Source organism: Danio rerio, chromosome 8 (assembly GCF_049306965.1).
Source record: "Danio rerio strain Tuebingen ecotype United States chromosome 8, GRCz12tu, whole genome shotgun sequence".
In the NCBI taxonomy this organism is placed as follows: Eukaryota; Metazoa; Chordata; class Actinopteri; order Cypriniformes; family Danionidae; genus Danio; species Danio rerio.
Window position 1 is genome coordinate 3002501 of NC_133183.1, and position 22500 is coordinate 3025000.

The 22500-nt window shown below is 39.8% G+C and overlaps 2 protein-coding genes across 5 annotated transcripts in view; one reads left to right on the top strand and one right to left on the bottom strand.

The window, feature by feature from the left end:
* Positions 1–3930, top strand: part of serpind1 (serpin peptidase inhibitor, clade D (heparin cofactor), member 1) — a 19073-nt gene extending 15143 nt beyond the window's left edge. The window contains exon 5 of the mRNA XM_005166737.6: positions 1–3930. This exon is cut by the window's left edge and continues 1141 nt beyond it. The gene's annotated coding sequence lies outside the window, so the exon portion shown is untranslated.
* pi4kab (phosphatidylinositol 4-kinase, catalytic, alpha b) overlaps positions 1–22500 on the bottom strand; it is a 158510-nt gene that overhangs the window by 102711 nt on the left and 33299 nt on the right. For all 4 annotated transcript variants that reach the window (XM_073909892.1, XM_073909891.1, XM_073909890.1 and 1 more), the window contains 8 exon segments: positions 21110–21210; positions 20793–20922; positions 20391–20520; positions 18985–19080; positions 17200–17383; positions 11972–12075; positions 9885–10053; positions 9742–9792 (listed from right to left, as the gene is read on the bottom strand). In XM_073909892.1, coding sequence (XP_073765993.1) covers positions 9742–9792; positions 9885–10053; positions 11972–12075; positions 17200–17383; positions 18985–19080; positions 20391–20520; positions 20793–20922; positions 21110–21210 — 965 coding nt within the window.

Here is a 22500-nt window from a genome sequence, read left to right on the forward strand (position 1 = left end):
GAGTCTCCCCATTCCACCACCAGTGTGCAGCATCCACTTAGATGAGGCGAAGGCAGCCACAGGACAACGGCGCCAGCGCGCTCACCACACACCAGCTATAGCTTCTTTAAGAGAAGTGAAACAGGATATTTAATGAGCACAGAGAGTCAGGACCTCGGTTTAACATATCCGAAAGACGGCGCTCACTGACTGTAGTGTCCCCTTCACTTTTACTGGGGCATTAGCACTCACACAGACTACAGGTTGAGCGCCCCCTGCTGGCCTCACTAACCCCACTTCCAACAGCAACCTGGGGTCCGTTCTTCGTACCTCGCTTAAACGATCTAAGATTATTTGGCAGATCCTGGATCTTTTAATCTTGATAACTGATCTCTCGCTAATTTGGTTCTTCAAACAAGTTCATGAATCAGATTAGAATGTCTGGATAAACTGATCTGAGATCGCTGCATGTGTTGTGAGGGACAGATCTATCCATCCTCGAAATCATGATCAGCAATGCAATGATTGGCTGACGGCACAGCAGCGTAATGACATCATCTGATTAATATTCAATTATCCATGTGAGCAAAATTACATCAAATTAGCAGCAAACGGTTTCTTAAATATGACACGTAATAACCTTCCACATTTGTTGTGAGCTGCATGCTTTCCACGTTCATGTGTCAAGTGTATTCATCATGTATTTCAATGCAAATCAGTGTATTTAGTTCTACATTTAGAAAAGATTTTCTTTATTATAGTCACCGTTTTTTAATCGGTGTAAAGAATAACTGGTTGTTTACAAAAGCATTTTGATATTGGTAAAGGCGTCTGCAACTTTTGTGAAGCATCAAATCACTGCCATATTAACTGCCAAAACATGTTTATGACTGCATAAATGTATTATTGCTTTAAAAAAAGTCACATATTCTGCATTTCTATTATACACAATTTGTACTAAAGCGATCTAAAAAGTTCAATCAATAAGTTTTCTCTTTGCACCACCAGGTGGCAGTCTTTGTACTTTCATTTCGAGGGTGCAGATTGCAAACGTTTTATTAATATGTATAACTTTATTTATTTTATTAATGACTTTAACTTTATATATATAGTTAAAAAATATGTACCATTTTCCCAAGTGTAAATAACTACTACTGTAAGAAAATATCAGAATTGGGAACATACTTTCTGTATTATCTTTGCTTGAACTGAGCCGATCTAATCCTGTTTATATGAATTGAACCTGCTCCCGATCAGGTTTGAGCTAGCAGAACTGTTGCCATGACAACAACTCTCGGATCAGCTTTGAAGAACGAAACGATCCTGGATCATGTCAAATCGTCAATATCCAAATCCAGCTAACTGAGTAATCCACGTACGAAGAACGGACCCCTAGTGTTCCCTAGTGGTCTCCCATCCAGCTACTGACCAGGCTCAGCCCCGCTTAGCTTCAGCGAGTAACCGGTCTTGGGCTGCAGGGTGATATGGCTGTGGCCAATAATAAGCAATAACAACAAGATTTATGTAATAATATCAATAAATCAGATTTACTTTAAATGAATAAGGAGCATTTAAAACACATTGGCTTTATTGATATTATTACACAAACGGTTTTCTTGTTTGTTTCATATGAAAACTATGTAACCCAAATAGACGCAAATTTTATACGCAACTATTTTTAAATGTAATTCTTTGTGATTCAATGTTTTTGTTTGTTTTTTTTGGCAGATACAGGACACTGCTATTGTTCCAGTAAATACACTTCTAGCGTTTTTTAGATGAAAATTTTGATGGTGATATTACTGCGAATTTAACGTTTTTCAAAGTATTTTTGGTAATGTTTTCTAAATGTACTTAATATGAAGTGAATGTTTAAAAATCATAATATGTGATCATTTAATTTTACAACGCTAAAGGGCCATGACACCCCCCACTTTCGGTTCAGGTCTACCTCAGAATTTCTTCAAAAGATGCATCATAGTGGGCGTGGAGCTCCACGAGCAGAGGACAGGAGTGGGCGTGGCCAGCAGGGGAGAAAGAGGGGAGCGAACAACTGTTGTGTTGTCAGTTAGCAAACAAAATGAGACACAAACCGCGAGGAGACGCATGATTTTATAGTTTACTAAGTTTACATGCAAAGAAATAAACAGTAATTTAATGCCCTGCTGCATTTGCTATTCGTAATTTTATATACAGATAACCACAATTTATATCATTATAAAGATAATGGTGTTCATATAAACACTGTTAATGAGGACTTCTCCCTCAATCCCCGGGTCTGAATGCAGACTCAGTGCAGCAGGTCTCTTGCCCAGTCTATTTTAACCATTAGCCCTGCTGGTAATCTGAGAATTTAGGTGAACACAGCAGCACGGCGATGTGTCTAAATGTGAACAAACTCCTGATAAAAGTCAACGTCCGCCATTCTCCAATTCTCGTACTGCTCTCCCGACAAAAATGCTTGCTGCACACACACAACTTTGCTGTATCGGCCCTGACAGCATCGCGGGGAAAAACATGCAACAAACCCTGTGGATCATGGAAACAAACAAATACGACCCTTCATGAACAGCTAAATACTGTGTGCCGTGGGTCCATGGGCGCAGTTTCACCCAATCATCAAAGCGTCTCACAGCTTGGCACTGGCAGGTCTGCCTTGCCTTCGGAAAGCACGCGCAGTCATGAACAACTAAGCAGCCGGCTCCTCTCATAGGATAAGAACCTCCGCTATGAATAATAATGAGAAACCGACGTGTCATCTTTGCACTTGCAGTTTTGTGCAGTTTTGCGCCGATTTTGATCTGCTCCAAAAATCATTTTAAACCCAGAAGCTGAAATGAGCTGACAAAAGCTGAAAATGATCTAGTTTTTCCTACAATTACAGCTGACAGGTGCGAACATTGTCCTAACTGATGCTCAACACACACAAATCTACATAAAAAGTACTCGAGGGTTTCGTGAACCTTTAACAGCAAGGTATAATAGTGAGTATTTTACAGTGTTAACTGTCCATCATTGCACTTTATTAAAAAAAAGAAGCTGTTGAAAACAATTGCTTATAAATAAATAGTATATCTTCTTTGTGTCTTTTGAAATGGTAGAAAATTATACACTAATCTAAGTGTAATCCAAAAGTAATCTGAATACACTACTATACAATTTTAATATATTACAATATACAAATACAGTTGAATTCATAATTATTTGCCCCCGTTTATTTTTTCCTCCAATTTATGTTTAACAGAGAGAAGATTTTCTCAACACATTTTTAATCATATTAGCTTTAATAACTGATTTATTTTATCTTTGTCATGATGACAGTAAATAATATTTTACTAGATATTCTTCAGCTTACAGTGACATTTAAAGGCTTAACTGGGTTAATTAACTAGGTTAAGTTGGTTAAAGTTGGGTTAACTAGGCAAGTTACTGTATAATTATGGTTTGTTCTGTAGACGGTCGAACACAAAAATTGCTTAAAGAGGCTTTAATTTTTACCTTAAAATGGTTTTAAAAAAATTAAAAAACTGCTTTTATTCTAGCCGAAATAAAACAAGTAAGACTTTCTCCAGAAGAAAAAATATTATAGTAATTACTGTGAAAATTTCCTTGCTCTGTTCAACATCATTTAGCAAATATTTAAAAAAAGAGAAAAAAATTCAAAAGGGGGCTAATTATTCTGACTTCACCTGTATGTACACATATCTATATATATACACACACACACAAACACATATGTATATATACATTTTATGCCATCAGTAATCTTTCACTAAGTACAATTCCTAAGTAATCCACCCAGCTCTGTATGCAAAACACAGATATGCTGTGAAAAGGATGGTTGTTTTCTTTAATAAGTTGCAAGCAAGAAGAGTTTTGTACATTTTGAGCTCATCAACTGTGTATTTTAGAGGCAGAGTCTGTTGTTTGCAAATAAAGTGAATCACAGGACTGGTTTATTGAAGTAATCTGTTCAAAGGGTGAATAAAAACAACACTCCAGTACATCAATGACACAGCAGGACATTTTGCAAGCCAAGTCAATATTTGTCAGCAAAGTTAAAGTCTAACCAGCAGCACATCAGATCTAATTACGGCTTCTGGACATTAAGAATCAAAACAGAGCTGCGCTTTTGCATTCTTCAACCAAACACATCCTTCAACCAAGCAAGATTTTATCTAGCTTCATGTAGGCAGAATCTTGGATTAGTTATTTTCACGCTCATGCCAAATTTCCTTTTGATCTCCAAATGCATGCTAACCCGCAGAGAGCTCATAAATCATTTAAATGGAGTGAATAGCAAAACATTTTGTTCTGTCAGTTAACATTTGCATATTATGTCAGACGAGAAGCAGACCCAGAACATTCACTCAGCCATTTTCCTTCGGCTTATTTCAGAGGTCGCCACAGCAGAATGAACCGCCAACTATTCCAGCATGTGTTTTATACAGCGCATGCCCTTCCAGCCACAACTCACACACTCACACACACACACACACACACACTCATATACTAGGGCCAATTGAGTTTATTCAATTCACATATAGCGCATGTTAAGCCACGATTGGTGGATGGTGGTTTTTGGGCGTGGCTTACCGAAGGGTCAAATGAGCTTATTCACATATAGCGCATGTATATTGTTACGACCTTATTAAGTCTAGGGGTTTTTGCTGAAAAGGTGTAACAAAGAAGACCAAAATTTGGTAAATAATATTGAATTAGAACTAATTCAATACGAGGAGAACACACTTCAATCCTCAGCCCCAGAGTGTAGAGTCAACACAAAAGTTTAGAAAACACAATCATAAGGATTTATTTAATACAAATATAGAGATTTAACAGAAACTATGTCAAAACTGAGCGAGTAAAGCCTAAAACAACAAACAGAAAACAGCTAACTAAAGTTCAGAGGACTAGCTTACCTAAAGCAAAAATCAAAGATGAAAATCAACAACACAAACTTCCCTGAGCTTCCTCTCTCAACCATAAACAGGCAAAAAAAAAAAAAAAGATATACAAAATAAAACAAGGCACTCACGCTTTAGGCACACTTTGAAGTACACAAAACAATGAATATTTAATTTCAATTGAAAATTTCAACTACAATAAACACTTATGAACAATATCACCACACAACAAAACTACAAGTGAACAATATCACAAAGACCGGCCGACCGACCAACCAACTGTTGCACCTAAGAGCTGGAGAGAAGTGCTCCTCAGCTCACTAGCTTCAGAAGCCAGTATTTAAAGCCAAGCCACTCCGACTCAAGCAGGATCACAACGATTAGCAGCTGGGAGCTAATTAACCTGAGTCGGGTGTGTGTGAGAGAGAGAGAGAGAGAGAGAGAGAGAGAGAGAGAGAGCAGGGTGGAGCTCAACACTTTATGCAAAGCCTATAATATGCACACAAAGTTATGTTTCGGCTGTAACAGCATGTAGAAATGCCAACTAGCCATGCCGGGACTCGATCCAGTGACTTTCTTGCTAACCACTGAGCCACTGTGCCACCCAACCCAAAAAATATGCTACTTTTAACTTTGCTTTTTTTAATGTGACTAACAAATCAGTGGTGATGAAGGTAAATAATTATTTATTTACATTTACATTTAGTCAATTAGCCATAATAAGAAGAGGCAATACACACAAGAAGTGATATTTTTACAAAGAAACTGTTATTGCTCGGAGAATTATGTGCTTGAGTAGGAGGGAGAGTTTTCTATATAGAGAGAAAGAGAGAGTGTTGCTACAGGTGGTTTGTCAAGCCCACTCACCTGTGTGAGAAACACAGAAATGCACAATGCTTTTTTTTGTAGAGACATGGAGTTGATTGTAAGAAAGTTTCTGGCACAAATGTGAAAACTGGTGCACATGTGGGTTAAAGTGTCAGAGAGACATAAGAGTATGTTTACAACAGGTGGTTTGTCAAGCCCACTCACCTGTGTGAGGCACACTCAGAATTGCAATAATAAAGCCATTATATTTATTGTATTCATTGTATTTATAGTAAAATAACTGTTTTATGGCAATTTAGGGGGTATTAATTATTACCAGAAATAAAATACACTTTTTTTATTCTTATTTATTCTTATTATGGTGGCTTGAGAAAGCGACATTCTGTTACACTACATAAACTTATTATTCTTCTCTCGTCTTCTCCTAGACCAGGGGTCACCAACATGGTAAATAAAACATAAAAATAGCTCACCATAGCGCCACTTACCAGTAAGCTTCATCTAATATAGAAGTAATTATTTAAAAATGTAAATATTTGCATAAATAGAGATATATAAAAATAAAGTGTTGCACATTGATATATTAATTACAGGGTATTTCCGACCCAGTTAATTCATTGTTGATAACTTTTGTGAGAATCATTAACATGATCAGTGTCTTCACATGGATGAATATCATTAATTATTACCAAAAACATAAAGTATAATTAAAAAAAAGTGAGCAAATTTGTTATTTGAGAAGTGTTTATCAAACTGGTAGCCCTCCACATTAATCGGTACCCAAGAAGTAGCTCTCAGTTTCATAAAGGTTGTTGACCTCTGTCCTAGACCGTTCATACTACAAACACCAAACTAACTCCAAACCTCCACACTATACTGAATAAAGCTGCTATATCTTTTCCAACTGATCAAACTAACAGTTTTCCCAAAACTTTTCCGGAAATTTCGGAAAAATCCCATTGACTTAACATTGAACCACACTTTTTGACCTCATAACTTTGCACCAGACTGTCATGCAGACTTAAGATTGGGCTCATTTAACTCAGTCTACCAATGTGCCAATCACTGATGACCTTTCAACTTAGTAGCCACACCCTAGCAACCACTTACGACACCTTAGCAACTGTCCCATAGACTTCCATTGTAAAAAACTGCCATTGACTTTACATTGTACATACTAACAACTTACCAATCTATACTAGCAACATACTAACAATCAAACTAATCATACTAGCAACATGCTAATTTATACTATAAGCATATTAGCCACATGCTAATTCACGTAGATGTGCAGTCATGTTGGAAGTGCATCCTTTTTATAAGGATATACGTGTGAAACAATGCTTGCACACATTGTTTGCTCACAGTTTTATCTTTCACTGGCATTATACTCAACGGCAAAACCGAAATGTCCTCACACCGCAGATTTGAACTATTTTTTCTCATACTGTTGCCTCACTTCACAGCTGCTTGCCATGTTAAAGTGTGCATGGTGGTTAAGCGCCCCCTAACTTTAGAGCATAGTAGTGATTAAATATTTAGGGAGGAGTTTCCTCATCTCAGCTTTAAACTTACAGGCACACACAGTCAATTCGGAGAGATATAAAAGGCACATAAATTATTAAAAAGTAAAACCGGAAAAAACGCAGTTCACAAGCGAGTAATGAACCTTGGATGTCGTACCAAACGGTTCAATATTATATTGACAATTGTGACATCCCTAGTGCGCATCATAAAAATCATAAGGAACTGAAACAACTCGAGGTAACGAGTAAACTATAGAATTTACTTTTTTTGGTGAATTAATCCATTTAAAGCAGCCATGAAATCAGTATATTAGTTATATTAATATCTATAAACTAGTGTGTTAAGATAAAATTCATGTTTAGAGGATATAAAACTGATTTAAAAGTCTGCAGTTAGTCACTTTTAACTAAATGGATCAACAGTTTTTTTCACCTCACCTCATACTTTAGCTTCTCATCAAATCTCTTGACCAATCAAATGCTCATAAGTGTCTGACATGCCCCGCCCCCTTCTTATCATTGGCTGTTTATTTGACGCGCTCGAACTCAACCACTCTCACTAGAAGAGCTGTGATAAAGGGAAACGCTATTGGCTGGTTTTTAAAAGGGGAGGAGCTACTTTATGTCCTGCCCTTTCTTCATGTGTCAGTTGAGACATCGAATAAAAATATGTCTAACATTGAATAAGGGTGCTTTCACACTGGCACTTTAGGTACGCACCCAAGTTCTTTTGACGTCATAGTACGGTACGTTTAGCTAGTGTGAACGTGTCTTCTAAACTCGCGTGCACAACCCCGTGAACCGTACCCGAGTCCGCCTGAAAGTGGTGGTCTGGGTTATGGTTCATGCGAACTCTGGTATGGTTTACTTCTGATGTGAATGCGCAATCGTGCCAAATAACGGAGGTAAACCGCCAACTGTACAACAAACTATTGTTTTCATAACGTTCGTTCGTGTGTGTCACGTATTGTACCTTGGTGACAAGCGGGACTGAGCCCGGGCAAACACAGTGATGTCTGCTTGTCTCCTCCAAAAACAGCTTCTGAAGACACTGTGTGATGATCTGAACGCGGACACGAGTCGCTTTCTGTATGTCCAAAACTAAATCTTCAGTTAAAGCAGAATGACCGCGATGGGCGGACGTCTTTCCAATTGCTTTCATGACCGTCACCTAGCAACAGCCGTAAACAAAACAGCAGCTCGATGACGCAAGCGTAGCTGGGTTCAGAAGGAAAAAAGACAGTGGCTGTTTCTCAATACCAAGTACGCAAAGTTCGGACTTGCGTCCTTGGAAGTTCAGACTTGCCAAGCTCAGACTTGGAAGAACGAACTCCCGAGGACGCGAGGACACAAGTCGGGTACTTCTTTAAATGGAACAGCAGTGTACTTTATAACGTCACTTACCTCACCATGGATTCATCAGTTTCACTGTACGTTAATAATAAAATGGTTTAATTAATATTATATTGATATTATAAATCTACGTTTTTGATTTAAGAAAATGTACACATATATTCATATAAATGTGAATTAAAATGAGTTATTATACACAGACACGTGTCTTTGATTATAAGATTTAGTAAACTACACTAGTAATTATACACACAATAAGAAATAAAGACATACACGATAAGAAATAAAGATTACGTCAAACAATTTGGTAAAAGACAAACAGCATACAACACGGTAACATAATTAAAGACAATTATAAAAGGTAACAAAATAACACTGCCAAAATAACACACCTGAGAACAAATAATAGATTTATAAGACAAAAAAAACTGTCCGTTAGATATTCACAAGATGAATTAAATATCATGTTTTAGCTACAATGGAGTGATGAGGTCTAGCGGTACGTCCGAGATGGCCTGGCCGAAGTAAAGCTGCTCTGGTGGGGGAGCTGATGACGGAGCTCCCGCTGGCAGGCTGGGAGTCGGAGTACGCATAAGCTGAGCCACATCGTTAAAGAAGCGCTATCTTTGTGAATAAACTGCTGATTCGAGTTTAAAACAACGACATTCTCGCCTGAAAAACTCTTAGAACTGTATTTTGTGACACAGTAAAGGAGTATTTTTAAAACCGTGCGGGTTTCCTCCTCCGCCATTAGCGCTTGCTAGTTACGCTGCAATGCATTCTGGGATACCTGAGCTTCGCAAGTTCACACAAGTCACCTCTCGATGCATCCTTGGCCAAAGGGGCAGAGCAAGTACACATCCGGGAATTTCATCTGTACTTGGCAAGATGTGAACTTTGAATTGGAACAGTACTTTGGCGACGATTGATGACGTTTCACGAGGACACAAGAACGCAAGTACAGACAAGAACGCATATTGAGAAACAGCCAGTGTGAACACAAACCAATCGAGAAGGTGGAAAGGGGAGACAATAGAACTTGGGTACAGTCCAGGCAAATGAACCAAGTGTGAAAGCACCCTAAAAAAATGCACATTTCAAAGACCTTTTCAACTGCATATAAAATTGTGAGATACTGTGTGTCTTACCACAGCAATAACAGGGATGAGGACACCCAGATTACCAGCACTGCTAGATGCCTAGAGAAGAAAAACAAACTAAATATCAGCATTCAGGATCTAAATATCCTCTAATATTCTTCTAGTAAGTGTAAGCAGAGAAAGAGGTTGACCTTGAGGGCTGGTCCTTTGTCACTGGCGCGTTCACAGGCTCTTTTCCCCTCCAGACCCAGCTGAACGAACAGCTCCAGCAGGTTGACCAGCAGCTCGTCCACCAGCGGCTCCCCCTGCAGGTTAGCTGCGATATTGGCCAGCGCATTTATCACAGCCAGAGAGCAATGCCTGAAAAGCAGATCTTAACCTTAGTGATGCATTCAAAATCTATTTCCAAACAGAATCAAAGTTATATAAATCTGTCATTGCTGATGAAATATAGCATAACTTAACTCTTTCCCTGCCAGCGGTTTTTTTCTTTTAAGTTTCCAGCCACTGCTTTTGCTTTTCCTGCAGCTCTCAGATGTAACGTTGAATTTTAACAGTCGAATTTGAGCCACTGAATTTATGGAAGCTAATTTTTTAACCAAAATATAATGAATTGAAAATTGCTTTTTAAATATTAAAATTCATATTTTTAAACAGGACTGAATATTGTGGAAGTGAAATCTAGAAGTTGAATACGAAGTATTGAATTGAAGAATGAAATTGTGTTTTGAATTGAAATATTCACAGCTTAAATAAACAGCAAATGACCTAAAATTACAAACCCTGACAATTCAAGTCATGAAAATGCACGCAGTTGTTAATTTATGTTTTTTTTTTCAGTTAGTGCTATTCAACAAGCTTTTTATTTCAATACATTCGGCATTGATTTTGTTCCATTATTTAATGAACCAACCTTATTGCTTTCAAATTTAAAAAACATATTATTATATATTCACATTGGCGGCATGGTGGCGCAGTGGGTAGCACTGTCACCACACAGCAAGAAGGTCGCTGGTTCGAGCCTCAGCTGGGTCAGTTGGCATTTCTATGTGGAGTTTGCATGTTCTCCCCGTGTTGGCGCGGGTTTCCTCTGGTTGCTCCAGTTTCCCAGTCCAAACATGCGCTATAGGGGAATTGATAAACTAAATTGTTCATAGTGTATGATCGTATGGGTGTTTCCCAGTACTGGGTTGCATCTGGAAGGGCATCCGCTACATAAAAAATATGCTGGATAAGTTGGCAGTTCATTCCGCTGTGGCGACCCCTGATTAATAAAGGGACTAAGCCGAAAAGAAAAAGAATTATATCTTCATGCGTTCATGTTTTATACCCACTTAAATGCAGGCAGGTTTATGAAAAATGCATTTTTCTAAACGTGGTGCATTTCCAAGATATGAAAAAATTTATTTTATAAAAAAATAATGCAGAAAAATGTATGAGATAGAGGGAAAAACTAAATGTATTTCACAAAAGCTTTTTTGACATGAAATTAACTTCATATATAATATTTATGACACCTAAAGGTACGTTACTGGGAGCAAAATGACACAAAACATAAGTGTTTAAATGGTTAAAAACACAAATAAATACAAATACAGTTGAACTCAGAATTATTAGCCCCCTGTGTCCTTTTTTCCCCAATTTCTGTTTAATAGAGAGCAGACTTTTTCAACACATTTTTAAACATAATAGTTTTAATAACTTATTTCTAATAATTGACTATTTTATCTTTGTCATGATGACAGTTAATAATATCTGACTAGATATTCTTCAAGACACTTCTATACAGCTTAAAGTGACATTTAAAGGCTTAACTAGGTGAACTAGGCAGGTTAGGGTAATTAGGCAAGTTATTGTATAACGATGGTTTGTTCTGAAGACTATCAAAGAACAAAAAGCTTAAAGGTTCTAATAATTTTGTCCCTAAAATGGCTCTTAAAAAATTTAAAACTGCTTTTATTCTAGCCGAAATAATACAAATAAGACTTTCTCCAGAAGAAAAAATATTATCAGACATCCTGTGAACATTTGTTTGCTCTGTCAAACATCATTTGGGAAATAATTAAAAATAGAGAAAAAAAATCAAAAGGGGGCTAATAATTCTGACTTCAACTGTATATAGATATTTTATTGATGATGCTTCAAGGGTCTTACAAATATCTATAAATCTGTAATGGGATAAAAAAATGATTATTATTTAAAATTATTTCATTGCATAAAACCTAATCTGAAGTCTCTCTAAGAACTGAATGAATGATTGACAGATGAGGTCACGCACCTGTAGCCGTGGTCTTTGTAGTCTTTAGTAGCAGAATAAACCACATTACTGGCTTTAACACTGATCTGCTGGAACAGGTTCCACACCTCCTGATAGATGTATTGCTGGAGGAAAAACACAAACCACACGCTAGCAAGATTTTTACATTCAAAATAGCACAAAAATAGGCATGCACCGAAATGAAATTCTTGGCCGAAGCCGAAGCCGAATAATAATGAATTGCTTGGCCGAAGGCCGAATACCGAATGCGGTGTTTTGCTTTTTTTTTCATTTAGTTTGCCAATTTTTTCACCATTACAATAATTAAATAGTAAAAACTATCTTTTTACTATTTTGTGTTGCTTTTAAGAGAAATAAATCAAATAACAAAAATACAATTTCAAAAATAACACTGAACATTTTTTTAACATTCCAGCAGATAATATACAAACAAAGCACAATATAACTTAAAATAAATAAATTAGTAAAATAAAAAAATATTTTTATTTGGCCATCTTTGAAGCCCCCCTTCTTGAATAGCCTATGTTAGGCCTATAACTGACTGCTGAAAGAATGTAACTATGTCTACAACAACAAATGTGCATTGAATGGTGCAAAAAATGTGGATGACAACAAATGAATAACTGTCCAAGACATAAGCCTACTTAGCCTACTTCTTCAGGAAAAGTGGCAGGTTCTTCTTTATAAAAAGTAGCTTCTCTGCTGTCTCGCATGAAAGTCGGTTCCTCTTCTCATTGATGACATGAGATGCAGCACTAAACAGTCTCTCGCTGCCGGCTGTCGGTGCGCGGCTCATCTGTAGTACGAGCCCGTTTACTCTCTGCGCTGTTTTCATCTCCTGCGCTGTGCATCACCTGACCGTCTCCAATACCTAGCGGCTTTCCCAAGTCCAACTCGGCCTGGATCATTTCTCGTGTGCGCAGCTTTTTTCCCAAATCCAAGTAATGATCTTGTATATCGCGGATCATGCACAGTCGCGATGAAGTACAGGTGTTCTGAGTCCGCCTGACTAAATCGTGCGCTGACAGCTTCTAAGAGCGCACTTTTAGCTGTTTTCACCCCGTGGTCTGTGTCAGCCTCTTTGTTTAAAAAACGCTTTAGTGCTGCAAGTAAATGTATGATGCCACAGATGAGCTTATCTCTCTTGTTATCTGCTCAAAGGGGGCGAGAAGACAGAGAACGTTCCTTTGGACAATTCAGCAGAACAGTGTCTGCAAACGGCCGTTTTTGCCTCTTTCAATTACACTTTAAAGCGCTTCCACACTGCTGACATGTTTGCTGCATAAAGCGCGCGCCTCTCACTCTACGCGGGTTATTTGATCGCGTCATTAAAAGCGTCATTGTTCGGCAAAATTTATTCGGCCTTTTTACTTATTCGGCCGAACACCGAAATGGCTTTTTTTTTCTATTTTCGGCCGAATAATTTCGGTTGCCGAATATTCGGTGCATCCCTACACAAAAATGTGAAAATTGCGTAATAACTTGCAAATAAAGTACAGTTTCCATCACACCTGATCCATGAAATCGTTATTCAGTGCATGAGTTTGAAAAAAAGGTAACATCTGAATTTCTGAAGAAAAAGCCAGAATTACAATTTTATGTACAGTGCTCAGCATATATACACCCTCACAAATCTCTTACTTAAATGAGTATTTCTATAGGAAGCTTTACAATATTATATTTGCGCATATACATTAGATTAGTCAGTACTGACCAAATCTGGACCTAATCTAACAAAATGACCACCAGTGTGCAGCACCACCTGGATGATGCGACGGCAGCCACAGGACAACGGCGCCAGTGCGCTCACCACACACCAGCTATTGGTGGAGTGGAGAGACAGTGATGGAGCCAATTCGGTGGAAGGGGATGATTGGGAGGCCATGATCGTAAGGGCCGATAGAGGGACATTGGCCAGGACACCGGGGTTACACCCCTGCTCTTTCACGAGAAGTGCCATGGGATTTTTAATGACCCCAGAGAGTCAGGACCTCGGTTTAACGTCTCATCCGAAAGACGGCGCCCACTGACAGTGTATTGTCCCCTTCACTTTTACTGGGGCATTAGGACTCACACAGACCGCAGGTTGAGCGCTCCCTGCTGGCCTCACTAACACCACTTCCAACAGCAACCTAGTGTTCCCTAGTGGTCTCCCATCCAGGTACTGACCAGGCTCAGCCCTGCTTAGCTTCAGTGAGTAACCGCTCTTGGGCTGCAGGGTGACATGGCTGTGGCATAACGCTTCAATAATAACACTGCAAAATGAGTACACTTAAATTAATATGCTAGGGAAAAATATTCTTTCTTATTTATTTTTTAAACCAAGCAAAACTCAACAGAAACAAAAACATTCATGAAATTTTGTAGTTTGTATTTTTTTCAAGAATTTAAATGTCTTATCTTTCTATTTCTGTGACTAAAAGATTATTTTAATGAATATATCTGTTCAACAAATGTGTTTTGTTTAAAGGCACCAAAATATATGACCGATAATCACTGAGAAATGGATAAAACTGTTCATTTTCACAATGGGGTGTACTCGTTTATGCTGAGCACTGGATAGCAATTGTGGGTTTATATGCTCAGGCAATTCAGCCTTTTTTCATAATTGCAACATTTTCTTGCAGTTGCAAATGTACTTTCTAGAGGTTATAAAGGTATAAACTTCTCTCTCAATTCTTAGTTCACATCTTGCAATTTCAAAAAAAGCTTTGTGTTCCAAAACTGCAACCTTTCTCAAGCCAGGCTCATTCTGAAAACGTACCCCTGTATACATTTCTGGAGAGCACCAAATACGTCCCAGGAGGTACGATTTTGCCGTTTTTGTTTTTACAAATCCACTAGAGGCCGCTGTGTACGCTTTTTCAGATATCACATTTTCTCATAAGTGCCATTAGTGCCTGCTGTTCTCATGTAAATCAATCAGAGTGCGCTGTCAACTGACTGACTGACAACCGACCCTTCTCCTTACCAAAACCAACCGATAGTGTTTTCAAAAGCACAAATAGACCTGACTTCCCTAAACACAACAAACAGTTTTAAAAAGCGATCCAGAAAAAGCCTCATATTTACCAGGTTTTTAGATTTTACCACATTCTCACCCTGTTATTTACTTTTTTAATTACATTTTTTGGCTCCTGTTTTTGTCTTACTGGAACGTTTCTTCACCGAACTCAAACCCCGTCATCACGGTCAACTTCGCTCCGCGTTACAAGTCCACCAACGTATGCAGCGAGCCACTAGACAAACTAGTAACCGTGGAAGAGCTGTCCATACGGAGGTAAGGAAAAGCGTCATACTACCCACTAGCGTTCATTTTAAAGACCAAATGCAGCCATACGTACTTATGGCTACATAATTCACGTCTTCCAGAAATGTATATAGCGCTATGTTTTCAGAATGAGCCTGTGTTGACTTCTTGCAATGTAACTGTCTTGCAGTTCTGGAGTTTACATCTTCAGTCCTGAATTTGCACCTTGCACATTGGCAGGTCTGAAATTAGAATTGCAACTTTGCTTCAACACACTGCAACTTTATAGGCTATCTCACAGTTCAGATAATATTTCTTGCACTTCAGCTATACTTGTAGAAAAAGTGGATGAAATAGTCACAGTTGTCAATCTCACAATTCTGTTTACATCTTCAGTTCTGTATGTACCCCTCATGCTGCGTTCAGACCAGACGCGGAACTTGCGTCAAGCGCGAGTGATTTACATTTTAAGTCAATGCAAACGCGCGAATAGACATTCTGTGGCGCGATACACGCAAATGGCGCAGCGCGAATGACGCAAAATGCGCGAATGGCGCGGTGCGAATGGCGTGATACGCGCGAATGGCGTATCTGAAATCTGAACTTCAGCCGACATTCGCGCCGCGTTAACCAATCAGAAGCTTGCTCTTGTGGGGGCGTGATTGTGACGTATCGCCTGTTGTCGGTGTCCCAGGGGAAATCCTCCAGCAGACACCGACAAGAAGTTCATCAAACTGGGATGGGCTCAGTCAGTAGCACAGCTGAAAACCTCCATCAGCCATGTTCAGTTTCTGGAGGAGTCTATGAGCTTAAAGAGCTGGATGCACCTCTGAAAGCATGTAGTGGACTCAGACACGGCCCTAAACGTATCAACGCTGTTTTTCAGTCTTCATAAAGCACATAAACACTGTTATTTTCTTCATAAAATCCATGTTAGACCTTTAGCTATGAAGCTAGAGTCACGGGCCAGACAGAAGCCCTGCCCATCATGCGAATCCGCGTCTGTTCTGAAGTGAATTTGACACGCGAATGAGGCGGGGTTTGACGCGCGACTGAAGTGAGTAACCTCAAATGTTCACGCGGCAATTTACACGCGAATAGCGCGATTTATCCGCGCGTTCCGCGTCTGGTGTGAACACAGCATCACAAGTATGAAGTTTTACATTTGAAAGTCAGAATTAGTTCTTTATTTCTCACAATTGCAAGTTCGCAGATTCCCACAATTCGGACTTTATTTTTTGCAACTCCATAAAAACTGAGAGATATAAACTCATTGTGAGATTTAAAGTCATATCTTACATGTAAACCAAGATGTTAACTTGCAAGATGCAAAAAAAAAAAAAAACCTTGCACGATGAAAAATAAAATCAGAATTTTGAGACAAATAGGTACATTTATTTTCCATTGCTTCCATTAAATGAAAACCTGAGACAAGACTTAGGGATGCACAATATACTGTACGGTTTCAGCATCGATATTGCAAAGTGATCATTTGCAACATCATCGCAGGATTTAAAAAGCATTCATACCATTTGTAACATTATGTTATGTTTAATTTTCATAATAACAGTTCATTTTATGGAATTATTTATACAATGAAGTCTAAGCAGTATTGTTTTGCATTACTGTATACCTAAATACTGTTAGACTCCTCAAAAAACAAGAAAACGCTGTTTATTTCACTTGTATATATTTCTTCATTGCTTGCTTCATCTATGCTTGTACAATAAATTGTTTATTATATTTTCTATAGATGCACAAACATACAGAATCTTCCCAATCAATCTAAACTGATCAATTCTTTCCAAATAGAGATTTTCAAGTCAAGTGGTGAAATTGTGTTCATATCGCAATATAAATTCGCAGAATAACTAAATTTTGCAATGTTAGATTTTCCCCTAGACTGAATCCACTGAAAATAGATGCTGCAGCTTTGCGCAGTGAACAGCTGTAATTATGTAGTGTGACAGACCCTTACATTGCCCGTGATAATCATGCAGCCCAGCTGGTCTATAATCAGCACGTCTAGCGGGGAGGGCGGCTGGCAGAACTTCTGCTGCAGGATCTGCAGGATGGGCTCCATCACTTTAGGACTGTCCCGCATGGCCACAGCGATGTGTCCCAGAGCGCGGATGGTGTGATCGGGGATCAGATGGGCCTCTCTGAAAACACACACAAAACAGTGCGGTCAGAGAGACAGATGGATGGATGGATGGATGGATGGATGGATGGATGGACAGATAGACAAATGGACAGACAAATGGAAGAACAGACAAACAGATGGACAGACAAACGAATGGACATACAGACAGACAGAAAGACAGACAAATAGAAGGACAGCAGACAGACAGACAAACAGATGGACAGGCAAACGGATGGACATACAGACAGACAGAAAGACAGACAAATAGAAGGACAGCAGACAAACAGATGGACAAACAAAAGGATGGACGTATGGACAGATAGACAGACAGACAAACAAAACAGATGGATAGACAGACAAACAGAAGGAAAGACAGACTGATAAACAGACAGACAAACAGACAAACAGATGGACAAACAAAAAGATGGACGTATGGACAGACAGACAAACAGAAGGAAAGACAGACTGATTAAAAGACAGACAAGCAGACAAACAAATGGACAGACAAATGGACGGATGTACAGACAGACAGACAAATAAAAGGACAACAGACGGACAGACAAGCAGAAGGAAAGACAGACTGATGAACAGACGGATAGACAAGCAAAAGGAAAGACAGACTGATAAACAGACAGACAGACAGACAGATGGACAGACAAACGAATGGACGGACAGACAAACAGAAACACATAGACAGACCTCTAGACAGATGAATAGACAGATGGACAGACAGACGACTAGACAGATGGCTAGACGGCTAGACGGACAGACAGACAGACAGAAACATGGAGACAGACGATTAGATGAATAAACAGACAGATGAACAGACGGACAGACAAAAACACAGAGACAGATGGCTAGACAGACGATTAGACAGACAGGTGGACAGAAACACAGAGATAGAAGGCTAGACAGACAAACTGACAGATGAATTAACAGACAGACAGATAGACAGACAAACAGATGGACAGACAAACGAATGGACGGACAGACAAACAGAAACACATAGACAGACCTCTAGACAGATGAATAAACAGATGGACAGACAGACGACTAGACAGATGGCTAGATGGCTAGATGGACAGACAGACAGAAACACGGAGACAGACGATTAGATGAATAAACAGACAGATGAACAGACAGACAGACAAAAGCACAGAGACAGATGGCTAGACAGACGATTGGACAAACAGGTAGACAGAAACACAGAGATAAAAGGCTAGACAGACAAACTGACAGATGAATTAACAGACAGACAGACAGACAGACAGACAGACAAACAGACAGACAGACAGACAGACAAACAGACTGACAGACAGACGAATTAACCGATAGACAAACAGACTGACAGACAGACAGACAGACAAACAGACAGACAAATTGACAGATGAATTAACAGACAGACAGACAAATTGACAGACAGAAACCGAGGGCTAGACAGATGTTTGGACAGACAGACGACATATAGTCAAACAGACGAATTGACAGATAGATAGCGAACAGACAGACAGAAACACAGATAGAGAGAAACACAGAAACAGAGGGCTAGACAGATGATTGGACAGACAGACAGACAGACGGATAGTCAAACAGACAGACAGACATTGTTTGCGTCCTCACTTGTCGTTCTCCTGTGAGATGTAGAGCCGATTTGACAGGCTGGCTAAGAACGCCTCCACGATAACAGGATCCATAGTGAGACCAGCTTTCAGACATCTGCAGACCACACACACGCGCACACACACACACACGCACGCACAAACAAACAAACAATCACAGAAGAATGTTTACATGCACTCATATTCGAGTGAATGCAACGTGATTTCTGAATCAGCTTATTAGGGTTGAGCGATGTCGACCAATGTGACTTGATAGACTGCGCGTGACGTGTCTGAAGAGCGAGGAGGGATCCGGGGGTGAGAAGGGTGCGTGACTTATTTGAGGACCGGGAGGGAGACGTGCAATTTCCATAAGATTATCACTCGTTTGCGGGCATTATGAGTCCTGCAAATGCACAGAGACTCCTGAAACTTCCGGGACACTTGGGATGTCTGAATATCACGTTAAACAGCTGATCCAGCGGTACATCCTTGATAAAGACGTGCACTGCTCCTCTGTCTCATGGAGCTCTGAGAGAGAAGCGTGTGGCAGAGTGTGTTTGTGGGGCTCTGCAGTGAGCACCACTTGTGTGTGTGTGTGTGTGTGTGTGTGTGGTCACGTGATGTGCATTTTCAGTGGACGGAGGGCTGTTCAGAAATGCACGGTGTGGATGTGGATCATTTTCATTATAAAATGCCATTTAAATATTAAGACGTATTCCTGTAAATAGGGCCTAAATGTGTATCTTTCGCGAACAGGTTTGCGAGGGGGGCGGGGCTCAGCATCTTGTTGTCTATTGGCCATCGGCGTTGGGATCACCTATCGGCCCAACCCTACTGCTTATACATTATGAACCCCAAGTTCATTCATTCATTCATTTATTTATTTTCTTGTCGGCTTAGTCCCTTTATTAATCCGGGGTCGCTACAGCAGAATGAACCGCCAACTTATCCAGCACATTTTTAAGCAGCGGATGCCCTTAAAAACATCCACACACACATTCACACACACACACTCTTACACTACGGACAATTTAGCCTACCCAATTCACCTGTACCGCATGTCTTTGGACTGTGGGGGAAACCGGAGCACCCGGAGGAAACCCACGCGAAGGCAGGGAAAACATGCAAACTCCACACAGAAACGCCAACTGAGCCGAGGATCGAACCAGCGACCCAGCAACCTTCTTGCTGTGAGGCGACAGCACTACCTACTGCGCCACTGTGTCGACAAACCCTAAGTTTAGCAATCCAATTCACATACTTGTGTAAAAGTGCATTTTCATTTTGCAAACACACTAAAGTAGAGACAAGTACACTTTATTACTAAAAGCTTTTCATTTTTGGCTTTTATACAACATGGCATTTGACTTCTGTGCAAGAAAATATGGCTGAGGGCTTGATAAAGCAGTGTAAAAGTGTGTTTACCTGCAGATGTTGTCGATGGAAATGTCTCGGAGCTGCTCATACATGGACGGCTGGTCTTTCCTACTGGACAGGAGGTTGAGTGAGGACTGAGAGTGTTCATTGGTCACGTTGATTTTGATCCCGCCGGCTCCTAAAAGTAAGTTATGAAGATATCAGCAGGAATAACTGAGTCTATATAGTGGTATAGAGACTAATGGTAGATTATATAGCATAAATACTATAACTTATTACATTTACATTTAGTCATTTAGCACACGCTATTATCCAAAGCGACTTACAAATGAGCAAATATAAATTTTTCATAAGTCATTCAAGATCTTTATCAGAACATATATTATATTTTATGTTAAAATATTACGCTTAGTTGAATGTAATGAAGATGCTAAAACGTGCTGAACTGACCTGAGCTGCACTGGCTGTGGTACTTGTAGAGTTTAATGAGCACCGCTGACGGAACCACCAGAAAATCCTTCAGAGACAAACTAGCCGAGTGAGCGATGACGGGGAAACGCTCACAAAGACGACCCAGACCCTAAAACAGATTTTCAAAATACTTCATTCTTTGTAATTTAGGAGCCACTTTCTTCTATGGGACCAAAAAATGTCCCCACGAGTTCAAAATAACTGGCATTGCTATACTTGTGGGGACATCTTGCTCCCCTGACTTCATGAATACCAGGACCTCACACACACACACACAGGTTTCCCTGCAGGTTCACCTGTAAGCAGCAGATGAGCAGAGGCATGTGGGCGATGATCACTTTACTGGATGTTTTAGACTGAAGTTTCTCCGAGAGTTTAGTGCACAAATTCTCCGCTCCTATAAAATAGGAAAAAATAGCAAATAAACTTTAAATTTTGAAAGGGTCTTAATGATTTATGGTTTGACTGTAAAGTTAAACTTTCTGACACCTTTACAGCACTCGTGTGCATAAAAGAAAAAGACAGGTCATGACTGAACATGGAGGATGATCTCAAGAGTGGTGGTCTCGAAAGGTTAGTATTAAAGTAAATAAATGACTATAAAACATACACTCACAGGCCACTTTATTAGGTACACCTTACTAGTACCGGGTTGGACCCCCTTTTGCCTTAATCCTTTGTGGTACAGATTCAACATGAAACTGAACATATTCCTCAGAGATTTTGCTCCATATTGACATGATAGCATCACGCAGTTGCTGCAGATTTGTCGGCTGCACATCCATGATGCCAATCTCCACCACATCCCAAAGGTGCTCTATTGGATTCAAGGCTGGTGACTGTGGAGGCCATTTGAGTACAGTGAACTCTTTCACGCTTTAAGACATTCTGTCCCGAGCATCCGAATGTGTCAGCAGAAATGGAGACTCATCAGAGCAGGCAACGTTTCTCCAATCTTCTATTGTCCAGTTTTGGTGAGTCTGTGTGAATTGTAGCCTCAGTTTCCTGTTCTTAGCTGACAGGAGCGGCACCCGGTGTGCTCTTCTGCTGCTGTAGCCCATCCGCCTCAAGGTTGGACGTGTTGTGTGTTCAGAGATGCTCTTCTGCAGACCTCGGTTGTAACGAGTGCTTATTTGAGTTACTGGTGACTTTCTATCAGCTGGAACCAGTCTGGCCATTCTCCTCTGACCTCTGGCCTAATCAAAAAGGCATTTGCGCCCAAAGAATTGCCGCTCACTGGATATTTCCTCTTTTTCAGACCATTCTCTGTAAACCCTAGAGATGGTTGTGCGTGAAAATCCCAGTAGATCCGCAGTTTCTGAAATACTCAGAGCAGCCTGTCTGACCATGTCGAAATGCATTGAGTTGCTGCCATGTGATTGGATGATTAGAAATCTGCGTTAACGAGCAGTTGTACAGGTGTACCTAATAAAGTGGCCAGAGAGTGTATATGGTTCTAAGACTGCAGCATTTTTTTGTGTTGTCAATACGTTCGTTTGAAAAGCCCTGATCTCAGAGAACTGCTTGCTAATCCGTCTAAGGGTCGAGAAACACAATGCTTAAGGTCGGCTGTTGCGGTTTGCCGGACAGTGTGTGTCTGTCTAGTGTGTTTGGTGTGTTCCACACGTAAATATCAGTACTTAAGGATTAATCCGCCCACCTCAAGCAAATGTACTCCAATGTTTAC